This window comes from Anolis carolinensis, chromosome 3, assembly GCF_035594765.1.
Source record: "Anolis carolinensis isolate JA03-04 chromosome 3, rAnoCar3.1.pri, whole genome shotgun sequence".
NCBI classification, from domain to species: Eukaryota; Metazoa; Chordata; class Lepidosauria; order Squamata; family Dactyloidae; genus Anolis; species Anolis carolinensis.
The window spans coordinates 77891731-77905250 of NC_085843.1; the positions used below are offsets into that span (position 1 = coordinate 77891731).

The following is a 13520-nucleotide window of genomic DNA, read 5'->3' on the forward strand; positions in this document are numbered from 1 at the left end:
AACCTGGTTCTCAAGTGTGTAATGCCAACCTTGGAGAACTAAGCTGTTGCCTCAACTTGCACAGCAATGTAATTGTTTGTGTGTTACTGCACCAAAGTGGTGCCGTCCTTGGCTGAAGTGTCAAGCATTGGGAACATGTTTACTCATGCAGTTTCAACTTGTCATAAGACTTCAGTTTGTAATTGCATTTCTATATTGTATTTAATGTTAACAGAGCTAGATATATTTCCTGTCAGGAAAACAGAAAATACCTTCTAGCCCTTGCAAGGAAGACGGTATGAGTTTGATGCCTTTTAGCAATATTGCTGGAAAAAAGCAGCAACACTCCTAGCACGAGAAGTCCTTGATATAAAGAAGCTTTTGTAAGTGAATCTTTTCACAATGCCATGCTTTGACTCTATTCTCAAATCTAAGTTTAGTTTTTCAAACAATTCTCATTCTCTGTTCATTCAGATGAAGTCCTGAAAGAAAATATTTATGATGAGACATGTTTTTCATTTTGCTACCTATAAAGGAGTTTCTTAATGAGATTCTAACAATTACATGCCTCATAAAACAAATCTGATAGATAACGTATCATAGTAGTTCTTTTATATTCTTCAAAGAGACCTTTATGCTAGTTTCTCCCACACTGGAGGAACGTATTTCATGAACTGCACATTTTAATTTTGTTTAAGAAACTGCCTATTTTGTGCTATTCAATTTAAGAAAAATATTCCATCCATTGTGTCATCCGCAAATAGGTCCTGTTTACATTTGAAATTTGAGCATTATGCAGAAATGAAAACTCAAACAAGTATTAGCATCTATCAATGCCCATAATGTGTAAATGAATGGTCGACACCTACTGTGGACAGTCATTCAAGGAAGGCTAAAGGTGCAATCAACAACCTGTGGGTTTATCCCTTGCACCAATTTGATCAAGGCATGAGTCTTCAAAATGTTCTTTTATTAATATTGTTGGCATGGATTGCTCCTTCAGCTTCCATGGGTATCAAAGCAGATGCCAACCTATCATTCTCAGGCAGGCTGAAAGAGCAATCTATTACATGTGGGATATACTTAAGCTGCAACCTACCACTAACTATCCTGTTGCATCACTGCTTGACGAACTGTTTCGCCAAAGGCTGCCTCACTTTACACTTGTCTACTTTATAATGGTGCTTAAATGTGGATGGCTCCTTCCATATCACCACTCTATAGACATCTCCAAATGAAGCTGACACTCTATATAGGATGTTGTTGACACTGAGGCCATGGTACCTACAAAAGGCCTATTTTGTAATGCCTAAACTGCCATCTATGGAAACACGTTGATTTAATTTTAAATTATTTCCAGAAGCAAGTAAGTCCAGCACTGTGCTGGCTCAGCTATCACACCTTGCAAGATAGGAGGTAATTAGTTCTGCATTCTTAGCATAACTGCAGCTAAACCAGGAGCTGTAAATTGACAAGACTTAGAACCTGTTTGCCTGAATGCTGAATCTTACTATTGCCATCTGAAGAAACCATTTGTCTAAAGTTATCAGGTTCCACAAATGACCGAAACAGAGGTATCTCCCTCCTACCAGTATCTTTCTGTAGTCAGTACTTGGCCCTTCCATCCTTTTTCTAACATTTTCTCTTCAAATAACAATTTTTCTCTATATGGGATGCTCACAAGATTTGACCTCGATTTCTAGTCTGCATCTCAGTGTTTAAGTCACAACACTCTTCTATTTAAGGCACTTACCAAAATAGGCCTGGCTACAACTGCCATTGCATCATAGCCCACATCAGCCCACCTTTTCTAACCTGCCTTACTGCATCATCTGTTGTTGCAGAGATATCCTCAATTTAAATTTTGCCTGAGGAAATATTTTCTGTAGTTTTTTTTATCCTGAACACCTCTATCTTCAGTCTACTGACCTTTTGTGTCAATCTGCTGATTTTGCTCACCTTCTGTGACCATGCACACAGTCTTCTCTTTCATGCCTCCTTTTTTCAGTAGGCAAGCAGCAATTGTCCTTAACTTCTCCAGGTTCATTTTGCTTATACTTTTTGTCACATCACTAACTACAAAAGTCATGGTTCAATTCTTAGATGCTTTAAATAACTGAGAAAGATTTTGTTGTGAAACTAAAATGAGTAGTAGTATAATTAGGAGAAACTTAAAGCTTGACCAGTTGGATTAAAAAAAAACCAGTTGGATAGACAGCAGAAAAAATTTGAGGAGAGAGAGAGGGGAGTCAATGATATTAACAGAATTTTGAAGATTCCTCTGCCTTCATCAGGATGGTGCAGGAGATAAACCCACAGTGGGTGGATTGTTCTTTCAACCTGCCTGAGAATTACTAATGCTAGTTAAGAACGGCAACGAAATTGAATGCTAATTTACATGTAGCAGAAACTTCAATCTGGGGAGGTAGCACAAAGTAGAAACTCTATTTCCATTTATTTTACTCTAAACAAATCTATGAAAATATGTTGCAGGACTCTAAAAAAATCTTTTTTAAAAATTGGCAAGTGAGATATGGACAGTATTGGCATTGTATCATAGCAACAGTATAATGCCAAGTTTTTAACTTTGTGTTTTTAAATATATTACAACTGTACCCTCCGTTTGCTTGTCATATGATAAATAAATCATAGCAACAGAAATGCTGCATTGTAGTATGCCTCGTCATACACCACTCATCTGAACCCAACTTGATAGGTTTTCCCTTCCCTTCCAAAAATCTATTTTAGTTTTAAACGCTTAGCCACGTCAGTAAACTAGTAAATGATTTTAAAGTTCTTGCAGCATAAGCCCTATGCATGATTATTTGGAAATAAATCTCACTATGTTCCACAGAGTTTACTTTCTAGGAAGTGTGTTTAGAATTATAGTCTCACTCATAAAATCAAGGACATTTGTTTGAGCAAATGTAAAGTCTACTGCCAATGATATTATTTGTTCCAATCAGATTGAGACCAAACTGATGAATAACTTCTAAAACACGTTAATTTGTTCTCAAATGATACAATAAAAAATCAGTTCATGAACAAAATGTATGTGGAAAAAGAAACACCCTAAATACATACCACCTATTATTGCTTTGGATTGTATATTTGTGCCCTTAAATTGTAAAGCTTCTTTTGCTTATTTATTATGTAAGACAAAAATGTTAAATAAAATAATGTAGCCAAAGAAATAAATGGACTTGGATTAATTGCTTGGTTTTACAAATATAACTACTTTATAATAATAAATTAGACATTTATAAATCTAACATTCATTGTATTTTAATGTTATTAATGAGTGAATCAGATTGTAGAAGAAAATGGGGTAGAAACTGAGTAGTATGGTTCTGTGATGTCATGGGCGTTTTGTAGAAAATATTGTTTTATGTTTTATGTTATTATGTCTTGAATATTTGAGGTAATCAGGGAAGTAAGAATCAGGAGGGAGTGAGAACAGAATATTCATAGTGAGAAGAAATATTCAAAGGTATTTGGAAAAGGTTGAAAGTTGCTCTGGAAGTTGAGAGAGATTAGTGCAGTGTATGAGCAAATGAGAGGCTTAGGGCTAAGAGAGTGAGGTCAAGGGAATTGGGAATTGAGTTTAAAAGTTTTAGTAGTTTCTGTAGAGAAGAGTGTGAGAGTTAAATACTTGCTTTAAATATGTAATATTATTGATATAGTTTGTTTTGTTCAACTTCTGTTATTAAAGTATTGTTTTGGAGTATCGTACGCTTCTAGCCAGAGTTCAGACATGTCAGTGGTGGTAGCAGAATATGAAGAGAGTTTGTGTTCAATGGGGATATAAGTTGAATAATATAATAAGAACATTGAGGGCATATTCTCTCCCTAAGAGGTTTTTACAAGGGAGGCAGAGGTTTGGGATAAGGAAAAGATCTCATTCTTGGTAATAGGAAAAGCAGTCATTTATGGTGGCAGCAGAGATTCAAGCAGAAAAATGGTGGAATAAAGGGCAGAAATCTCATAGGTTCCACCAACCTCAGCTTACACTCCATCTGAGAAGGAATATTTAGAGCCAGAAAGTGACTGCTGTAGCTCTAGAATACAGCTTCTTAAATTGTTGGTCCCAACCCCAAATGGATTCCCCTTAGCTCTATGTTGGCATCAATAAAAGTTTTCTGAATGTCACATAGTAGCTGTTTAAAACACTGTACGAATCCGTTGTACAGTGTTTACAGTGAACTCAGCAGAAGATGCTTCCGATGTACTTCATGAAAAGAGAAATCAGTCTGTTTAGCAAGCCTTGCAAATGCTGATGTCTGGTTTTATACCTATTTTATATACCTATATATACATGGTGTCATGTAAAAAATTCCCGTGTTGAAAGGGATTGCAAGTGGAAAACTGGAAGAAACCCTGCTCTAGATGTCAAATACTGCTATTCACAGGTAGATCACAGTGGAAACTGCACAGAGGCAACACAAAGAAACATTCTGTCCTGCTTTTCACACTGTATATTGTTTGGCAGTGATATAGTTTACCAACTATTGAGCCTTTCTATGACTGAAACAAAATGAGTAAAGTACATTCCATAATTACAGCAATTGTAACATTTTGGTAATAAACCTATAAAAGGCAAATATGATCCATAGTATAAAGAAGTAAGCATTTCATGTATTTTTAAATCAATGAGTTATATAGACTTCCTATGACATTTATTTCAAAATATTACGGGGTCCTATAGACCAGTAATAAAAAAACCCTCCCCTCTCAAATTCTGAGTATGTAGTGGAAATTTTGTACAACTCTGGAAAGGCCATCAACTCCTGGATATAATTTTGCTCCTAATTTTTTTTTCAAATCCACATATCGACACAACACAGTGGCTTAAGAAACACTGCTGTCAATAAGTAATGTGTACAGATTTTTAAAATACATGGAATGGGGCGTTTTTTAACATAAGCCAGAAGAAAAACCCATATTGCACAGGGGGGAAAAAGCAGGCACCATAAAATATTTTAGAAACCACTTCATCAAATGAACAGTCTGAAAGGCGACATCAGCTTCACAGTGGAAAAGGTGTTTTACTAACATGGACATTTTAATAGCATTACACATTTTCAGTGGGCTACCTCTGAATTCCAGGATGCCTGGCTGGCTCCTTCAGAGGCTGTTCAGACATATTTTGCTGTATTATAACAATCATAAGGACTGCTATAAAATCCTTCTGTCATATAGACGTGGTTAGTTGCCATGTTTGATGCCGAAAACAATGTTAGTACCAGCTGAATTCCTCACATTCACCTTTACCTAAGTATCCATTAGAAACGTACCCAAGATTTCTTACTGCAACAGCTGTCACTCAGAACTTTGAATATATTATTCCGGTATTCCAGGTTCAAACCCCAGGAGCGGCGGGAGCGGCCGCTGTTAGCTCCAGCTTCTGCCAACCTAGCAGTTCGAAAACATGCCAATGTGAGTAGATCAATAGGTACCGCTCTGGCGGGAAGGTAACGGCGCTCCATGCAGTCATGCCGGCCACATGACCTTGGAGGGGTCTACGGACAACACAGGCTCTTCGGCTTAGAAATGGAGATGAGCACCAACCCCCAGAATCAGACATGACTGGACTTAACGTCAGGGGAAAACCTTTACCTTTACCTATTCTGTACATAGGAGGAATTTCCCATTAAAGCACCTAAAGCAAATAAAATGAAGTAAAATCTGATATCTAATGTTTCCACTTGATGCTGACTCTCCCTTCGCCTTCAATCAAGGTAATGCTTTGCCTTGTATGGACAGGATTAGTCCATCAAAACGCGGAGGCAAAAACAATATTCCCAACTAATTTACTTGTGCTTCAATGTGTCCATACTTCATTACTTTTCATTTATGAAAAGGAAATTAAATGAAGAAATGTTTGCAGTGCAAACGATTTCAGAACATAACTTGAATTAAAATAAACCAAACCGGGGGTGAGGTGGGAAGATTGGATAGCTTTTCAAAGTATTGATTTTTTTTATCAATATATGAAAATCAGATGTTTTATTTGTGTACACACACATTTCTAGCTCTATTTTCTACAAAGATATCCATTAATACTTTCAGAACATCATGCAGAAATGAAATATATAACCTATAACTACTGTGCATATATAAAAGTTAACAGCCCTGATTTTTTTAGTAGCATCAGAAAAACATCTATCGACTAGCAAATGTCTGTTTAAAGAAAAATGGATTGTTAGCTATGATACCCAAATCTGTATCCTATACCTCACTGTGCCTAGGGCCCTCTATCCCATGGACACACACATTGATAATATTTTCCTTAAAGCCAAGTATTTTGAAAAGAAAAAAAATCTCTCAATCATCGAAAGGTTATTAGCTCTTTTCTGTCTCTTCTCAAGATATCTGATAAGAGACAATGACTAGAATAGACACAGTATTCTTTAGTTCAGATTTATATAAAAGGCATTGATTGTTATTTCTTTACTCAAAATGCCTATTACAACTTTTTATTGCTTCAATTCCTTCTACTCTGTGCTGTTACAACTAAACTGTGATACAGAGTTAAGTAATTGCTTTTATTAATAGACAAAGTCCTCTTGCTCAACAAAAAGGCATTCCGGATTAAATAGGTTTTTGAAAAAAAGGTTAATACAAGTACATGTAAATGCATGCAAATTACAAGTGCCATCTTAGAAAAAGCATTATTCATCACTAACTTCATAGCAAAGAAACCAAAAATATGTCACAGCTAGAGCTCATGTAAATTTGCAAAAATGTAATCAATTAAGCTTTCCCTTTGGAGAAGTCAAAAGTCATTAGCTAGACATGTTTTTTTAATGTTTTGACAAGGCACTTCCCAATATTCTATGCTTCAGTAAGAAAATATGGACAGTCATGCTATTCTGGAATTGTCCTAAATGTGTAAAAATAAAGAATTCTATCTTTCAGCCAGGACATATTTGGAGGCATGTAGGAAAGAACAGGGAACAGAAGGATTAACTGCTTTGGCTAGAAGTTTGGACTGAACAATTGACTGCTTCCTTCCAAGAGCAACTTAGCCCGGATTCTATCAATTCTGTAGCTAACAAATAAAGGCATGATTCATGCATTTAAAAAGTGATGAAGTAAGACAAGAGGGCAGAGTGATCACAAAAGGATTAAAAACAGTCAAACTATATTACGGGAGTTCCCATTTATTTCATTATACTAATTCAGGTTTAGTAATCACTTAAGTTATAAAATCAATAATAATGTCTATAAATGAAAAAAGGATCTTTGATCTTCCAATCCCCCAGATGTTTACAAATAGCTACTTCTAATTGTTTAACGTGGTTTTTTTTGTAATAATTTTTATTAAGAGTTTTCACAGTGATAATATGGTTTAAAAATGAGAGAAAAATTAGAGAAAATTGTGTTGGGGTAAAGAATCATAGAATCATAGAATAGTAGAGTTGGAAGAGACCTCATGGGCCATCCAGTCCAACCCCCTGCTAAGAAGCAGGAAATCGCATTCAAAGCACCCCCGACAGATGGCCATTCAGCCTCTGCTTAAAAGCCTCCAAAGAAGGAGCCTCCACCACAGCCCGGGGGAGAGAGTTCCACTGTCGAACAGCCCTCACAGTGAGGAAGTTCTTCCTGATGTTCAGGTGGAATCTCCTTTCCTGTAGTTTGAAGCCATTGTTCCATGTCCTAGTCTCCAGGGCAGCAGAAAACAAGCTTGCTCCCTCCTCCCTATGACTTCCCTTCACGTATTTGTACATGGCTATCATGTCTCCTCTCAGCCTTCTCTTCTGCAGGCTAAACATGCCCAGCTCTTTAAGCCGCTCCTCATAGGGCTTGTTCTCCAGACCCTTAATCATTTTAGTCGCCCTCCTCTGGACGCTTTCCAGCTTGTCAACATCTCCCTTCAACTGCGGTGCCCAAAATTGGACACAGTATTCCAGGTGTGGCCTGACCAAGGCAGAATAGAGGGGGAGCATGACTTCCCTGGATCTAGACGCTATTCCCCTATTTATGCAGGCCAGAATCCCGTTGGCTTTTTTAGCTGCCGCATCACATTGTTGGCTCATGTTTAACTTGTTGTCCACGAGGACTCCAAGGTCTTTTTCGCACACACTGCTGTCAAGCCAGGCGTCCCCCATTCTGTATCTTTGATTTCCATTTTTTCTGCCGAAGTGAAGTATCTTGCATTTGTCCCTGTTGAATTTCATTTTGTTAGTTTCGGCCCATCTCTCTAGTCTGTCAAGATCGTTTTGAATTCTGCTCCTGTCTTCTGGAGTGTTAGCTATCCCTCCCAGTTTTGTGTCGTCTGCAAACTTGATGATCGTTCCTTCTAACCCTTCGTCTAAGTTGTTAATAAAGATGTTGAACAGAACCGGGCCCAGGACGGAGCCCTGCGGCACTCCACTCGTGACTTCTTTCCAAGATGAAGACGATGCATTGGTGAGCACCCTTTGGGTTCGTTCGCTTAGCCAATTACAGATCCACCTAACCGTAGTTTTGTCTAGCCCACATTTTACTAGTTTGTTTGCCAGAAGGTCGTGGGGGACTTTGTCGAAGGCCTTACTGAAATCCAGGTACGCTACATCCACAGCATTCCCTGTATCGACCCAACTCGTAACTCTATCGAAAAAAGAGATCAGATTAGTCTGGCAAGACTTGTTTTTGGTAAATCCGTGTTGACTATTAGCAATGACCGCATTTGTTTCTAAGTGTTTGCAGACCACTTCCTTAATGATCTTTTCCAGAATCTTGCCTGGTATCGACGTGAGGCTGACTGGACGGTAATTGTTTGGGTCGTTCTTTTTTCCCTTCTTGAAGATAGGGACCACATTCGCCTTCCTCCAATCTGCTGGGACTTCTCCCGTTCTCCAAGAACTCTCGAAGATAATTGCCAGTGGTTCTGAAATAACTTCCGCTAGTTCCTTCAATACTCTTGGATGTAGCTGATCTGGCCCTGGGGACTTGAATTCGTTTAGAGCGGCCAGGTGTTCCTGGACAACTTGTTTCCCTATTTGGGGTTGGATTTCCCCCAATCCTTTGTCCATTCTATAAATTACTGGAGACTAAGTTATCCAATCACTGACAGTGAGGATTTTGATTTCTGCCGCATGAAGTTTTCCATACAGCAGCATCCATAAACAGTTCTTGGAATAAAGCTCAGTTAAAATAATGAAGTTAACTTTTTAAAAACTTAAAACAATTAAAACTATACTATGAAGCTTGCAGACTAACATGGACCAAAGGTTGGATTACATTGAAACGAGAAAAATTGTTAACATTGGAAGGCTTTGATCTCTTGGTTCCAGTTTATGCAACTAAAAGAATCTTATAATAAAGATAGGAAGATAGACTTTAATGACAAAGACACCTTCTGGGACAAAATGATTCAAGTGGATAAGAAAAACATAACATGTATCTATAGATCTATAGATTGAATCATTTTGTCCCAGAAGGTGTCTTTGTCATTAAAGTCTATCTTCCTATCTTTATTATAAGATTCTTTTAGTTGCATAAACTGGAACCAAGAGATGTTCTTGTATTGTTGATTTATCTCCTTGTGATTTCATCTGGAACAATCCATTTTGCTTTATCAACATTTCCTTGTAAGTGGGCCATTTTACCCACTTTTTTTTTGCTTCTAACAGAGATATCCACAGTGAGGTTTTTCAATAAAATAAGTCTTTGTATCTTTCTCATATCTTAATTAAAGCGGATCTTATGAAATGGTTTCCAAAGTTTTTCTCGATTTTCAAGTTTTCATACCATAAATAAGAATGCCACCCTGTTCTTACATCAAAGCCTTCCAATGTTAACAATTTTTCTCGTTTCAATGTAATCCAACCTTTGGTCCATGTTAGTCTGCAAGCTTCATAGTATAGTTTTAATTGTTTTAAGTTTTTAAAAAGTTAACTTCATTATTTTAACTGAGCTTTATTCCAAGAACTGTTTATGGATGCTGCTGTATGGAAAACTTCATGCGGCAGAAATCAAAATCCTCACTGTCAGTGATTGGATAACTTAGTCTCCAGTAATTTATAGTCGACCTAACAAATCACCAATATGCAGGGATTATGTTAATCCACCATTACAAGACAACTTCTTTCTTTAATACTTTTTGGACTTATATTTGAGCCAATCCACTTATTTCCCAATTCTTTATGAAGTGAACTTTAACCTACAAAACTTGGCTTCTAACTACAAGTCAGGCATGCCTTTGAGAGGGCACTTTTTATTGAACATGAGGGAATCTGTTAGGACTCACAGCAGCTCTCATTAGGAGGTCAGGTTACCTACAGTTCCCTGAAATGCAGGAATTAGCTTCAGACTCTAGTCTGGGTGAAGAGGGTTGCAAATGTGAGTTCAAAGTCTAGAACACACATATATCACAGTGGAAAACACTGCAAGAGGTGGAGCATATTTTTAGTCCCATTTTTATTTGGCATTACATTACTAAATTATTAGTGGTGATCAGGAGACTTGAATATTCAAAATAGATGAGATTGTGGCATCATAGAGTGTGAAAAGTCCTTGAGTTTAATTAACTAATGGCATCCGGTACTCACCAGGGATGATGTTATGGATGGCAGGGCAAACAAGTGTTGGCCTCAAAGATTGAAAACCGGCCCTGTCTGGCCAATTCAATCATAAAACCATTTCTTGAAGCTCAATGTCTTCTGTAACAATAACATTTGCATTAAAAAGGCAAAATCAAGGTATACAACATTAGGTTTAAGGTCTTGAATCCATAAATTGAAAGAAATAAAAAAAAGTTTTCTAAAAAAGTGGGTTGAAAAAGAATCTCATTGGCACATCGTCACTAATGCTCCCATTCATCTGAGCCACCAGTTTTTTAAAAAAGAAACCTTTGACAATAGCAAGGGACTCCTAAGACAAACCAAAGAAATATAGCTATGCTGGCTGCTATTTCCCTGTCTTAAACTTAACAACTTGGTCCTCATTGGCAAAGGGAACCATGGCCACATTTAGGAGCCAGGGACAGTGGCCAATCCAGCCTCTGCATTGCCTGGTTGACAAGGGGCATGTGCACGCACAGAGCCACCGTTAGATAATGTACATGCAAATTTAGCATGATTCCACCTGCTCATCTTATCAAAGAGTGAAGCAACTGACTGGAATCTGTAGCAGCTGTGGGTTAGCAAGGAATCTGCTGATGAAAGAAAGGGGTATCTCTCTATTAGTGTATGGCACAAGCCTAGAATGTATTGTCATGCCTAGATAAAAACAGTAGGCTGCTCTGGCATAAAGTAAGAGAAATGAACTATCAGAAGTAAGCATGTGCAGCCAGTCTCTAAGTCAGGAAAATGGTTTTGATTCCCGACCCCCTCTCTCTCACCCTCCACACACACACACACATATATCCTAAATATAAAATATCCTAGCAAAAGAAAACTGCAACAAACTATTGTGAAACAGACCTGCTTCAAAGCCCTTTCTAAAAAGTTCCAATCTCTTTTAAGCACTAATTTGGGGGGTGCAGGAAAGGAATAGGTATGAAATTAAATCTAAAAACCCCACCTACATTTATTTGTATTTAAACCCTACGCTAAACTGGGGCATTGTGAAATCACATAAGTCCATCCTATTGCTTTAATATCTTACATATTATGAAATGAAACATATCCCTCAATAAATGACTAGAAATCAAAGTAATATAAATTGTATAGGTATACCGTAAGAAAAAGTATTAAGTATCTGCAGTAACAGGCTAACACAGACTTTAGGAGGAAATTCTGGTTAGGTTTTCCATGCCAAAAATTAGAATTCATGCTGACAAGCTTCTCTCAAATAGAAGGCAAAAATGCAAAACAAAACATGAACATTACCAATTCCCATGTTTAGAACAATTAAATATTGTAGAGTGCAGGGTTTCGTTTAGTGCACATCATTTCCATCCTCCAGCCTTTGTTTCTACCCTTGCGGTTGATACATGACCCCCACCGATGTATCATAACACAAAAAGGTCTTCTAAGCAAGCAGCTGTTTCACCAGACCGAGAAATTATCGCTGCTTTGGAATTATAAGGTTTCTCAGCATGTCAAAAGAATTGCCATCTGGGTGCACAGTTACTACGCCTTTGCCTTCCTCGTGAACTTGCAGGAAACCAGAATCATCTACTCCGACAATCCAAGCCATTGGCCCTTCATCGCTTCCTAACTGGACTTGCTTACCACTGCAAACAGAAAACAAAAATTGCTCACATTATAAAACTGGGGTGCATCAAGTTTCATAGAACCACATCAAACTAGTTATAATGAATCCCTCCCATCCAAATATATTCCATGATTTCTGATTATCTAAATTTGTTTTGTAGTGCCTCATAATCAAGTAGTCTTGTGTAAATATTTACATTTAACAAGGCACCTTCATATAGCAACCAAGTGCTCCAGGTGCTCCAAGGAGGTTTTCACATTTGATAAGCCAGGTTCTTTGGATGTCTTTTAATAAAAAAAGGAAAAAAAGCCATTGTAGAAGTAATTCTTTAAAACTATGGATTCTATGCAGTAAACTATGTAACTTAACAATCTACCATCCTTGGGAACAAGAGCTGTACATACTTATGGTCCCTACCTACATCTATCACATAGCTCTGCTTGTTTAAAATTAGAGCATTATTGCTTTCCAGGGATAGATCTATTACTAAAAAACTTGACTCTGTTGCCCAAAGCCATAAATGTCAATTCATTCAATGTAAGTCCCCTGTCCCCCCAATTTAATGCTAAAGGTAAAGGTTTTCCCTTAACATTAAGTCTAGTCGTGTCCGCCTCTGGGGGTTGGTGCTCATCTTGACTTCTAAGCCGAAGAGCTGGCATTGTCCATAGACACTTCCTAGGTCGTGGCCGGCATGACTGCATAGAGCGCCGTTACCTTCCCACCAGAGTGGTACCTATTGATTCACTCATATTTGCATGTTTTTGAAATGCTAGGTTGGCAGAAGCTGGGGCTAACAGCAGGATCTCACTCCGCTCCTGGATTCGAACCGCCTACCTTTCGGTCAGCAAGTTCAGCAGCTCAGCAATTTAATCCACTGCACCACCGGGAGCTCCCTAATTTAATGTTATATAGGAGTTATTTTTAGGAGGGAGTGCACCTAGGAAGGGAAGAGTTTGTTTTTTCCTTTGATCCCATCTACACTGACCATTTAATGCATTTCGAAGCTAGATTCAGACATCAAACAAAATATGTCAAAGAAAGACCTTAATGCATATCTATGCTCTGTGGTTTGCACAATTACCATCTGAGCTTCAAACTGGTTCCAGGATTTCCTATGTAATCATCTGTATAGAGAACCTTTTTGTCAATACTGGTTGTGAAACTGACTTAAGTGGTCAGTGTAGATGTGCCCTAAGTCACAAGATGGACTTCCTGCACGATAGCAACATATGGAGAGAAAAATCTCTTGCACTGGTGCCAATGGAATTGTTTTCAAAATATAATTGCCACACATGTTGGATGAGGGAATTTCCAGTGGAGTCCTGGACAGGGAGCAATGAGACAACCCTCCTGGGGGGCAAAGCAAGCAGCGAGAATAGAGCTAGTAAGCCCTGAAC

General features: G+C 38.0%; 1 protein-coding gene across 7 annotated transcripts in view; it reads right to left on the reverse strand.

The window, feature by feature from the left end:
* hlcs (holocarboxylase synthetase) overlaps positions 1-13520 on the reverse strand; it is a 162299-nt gene that overhangs the window by 25175 nt on the left and 123604 nt on the right. Inside the window, exon 11 of one of the 7 annotated variants that reach the window (XM_003219012.3) lies at positions 10367-12142. The exons of 5 other annotated variants lie outside the window; for them this stretch is intronic. In XM_003219012.3, the coding sequence (XP_003219060.3) occupies positions 11971-12142 (172 nt within the window). In that variant the 3' untranslated portion in view covers positions 10367-11970. Of the gene's footprint in view, positions 1-10366; positions 12143-12174; positions 12408-13520 lie in introns of those variants that run through there. One more of the 7 variants, XM_062977157.1, reaches the window with a different exon arrangement.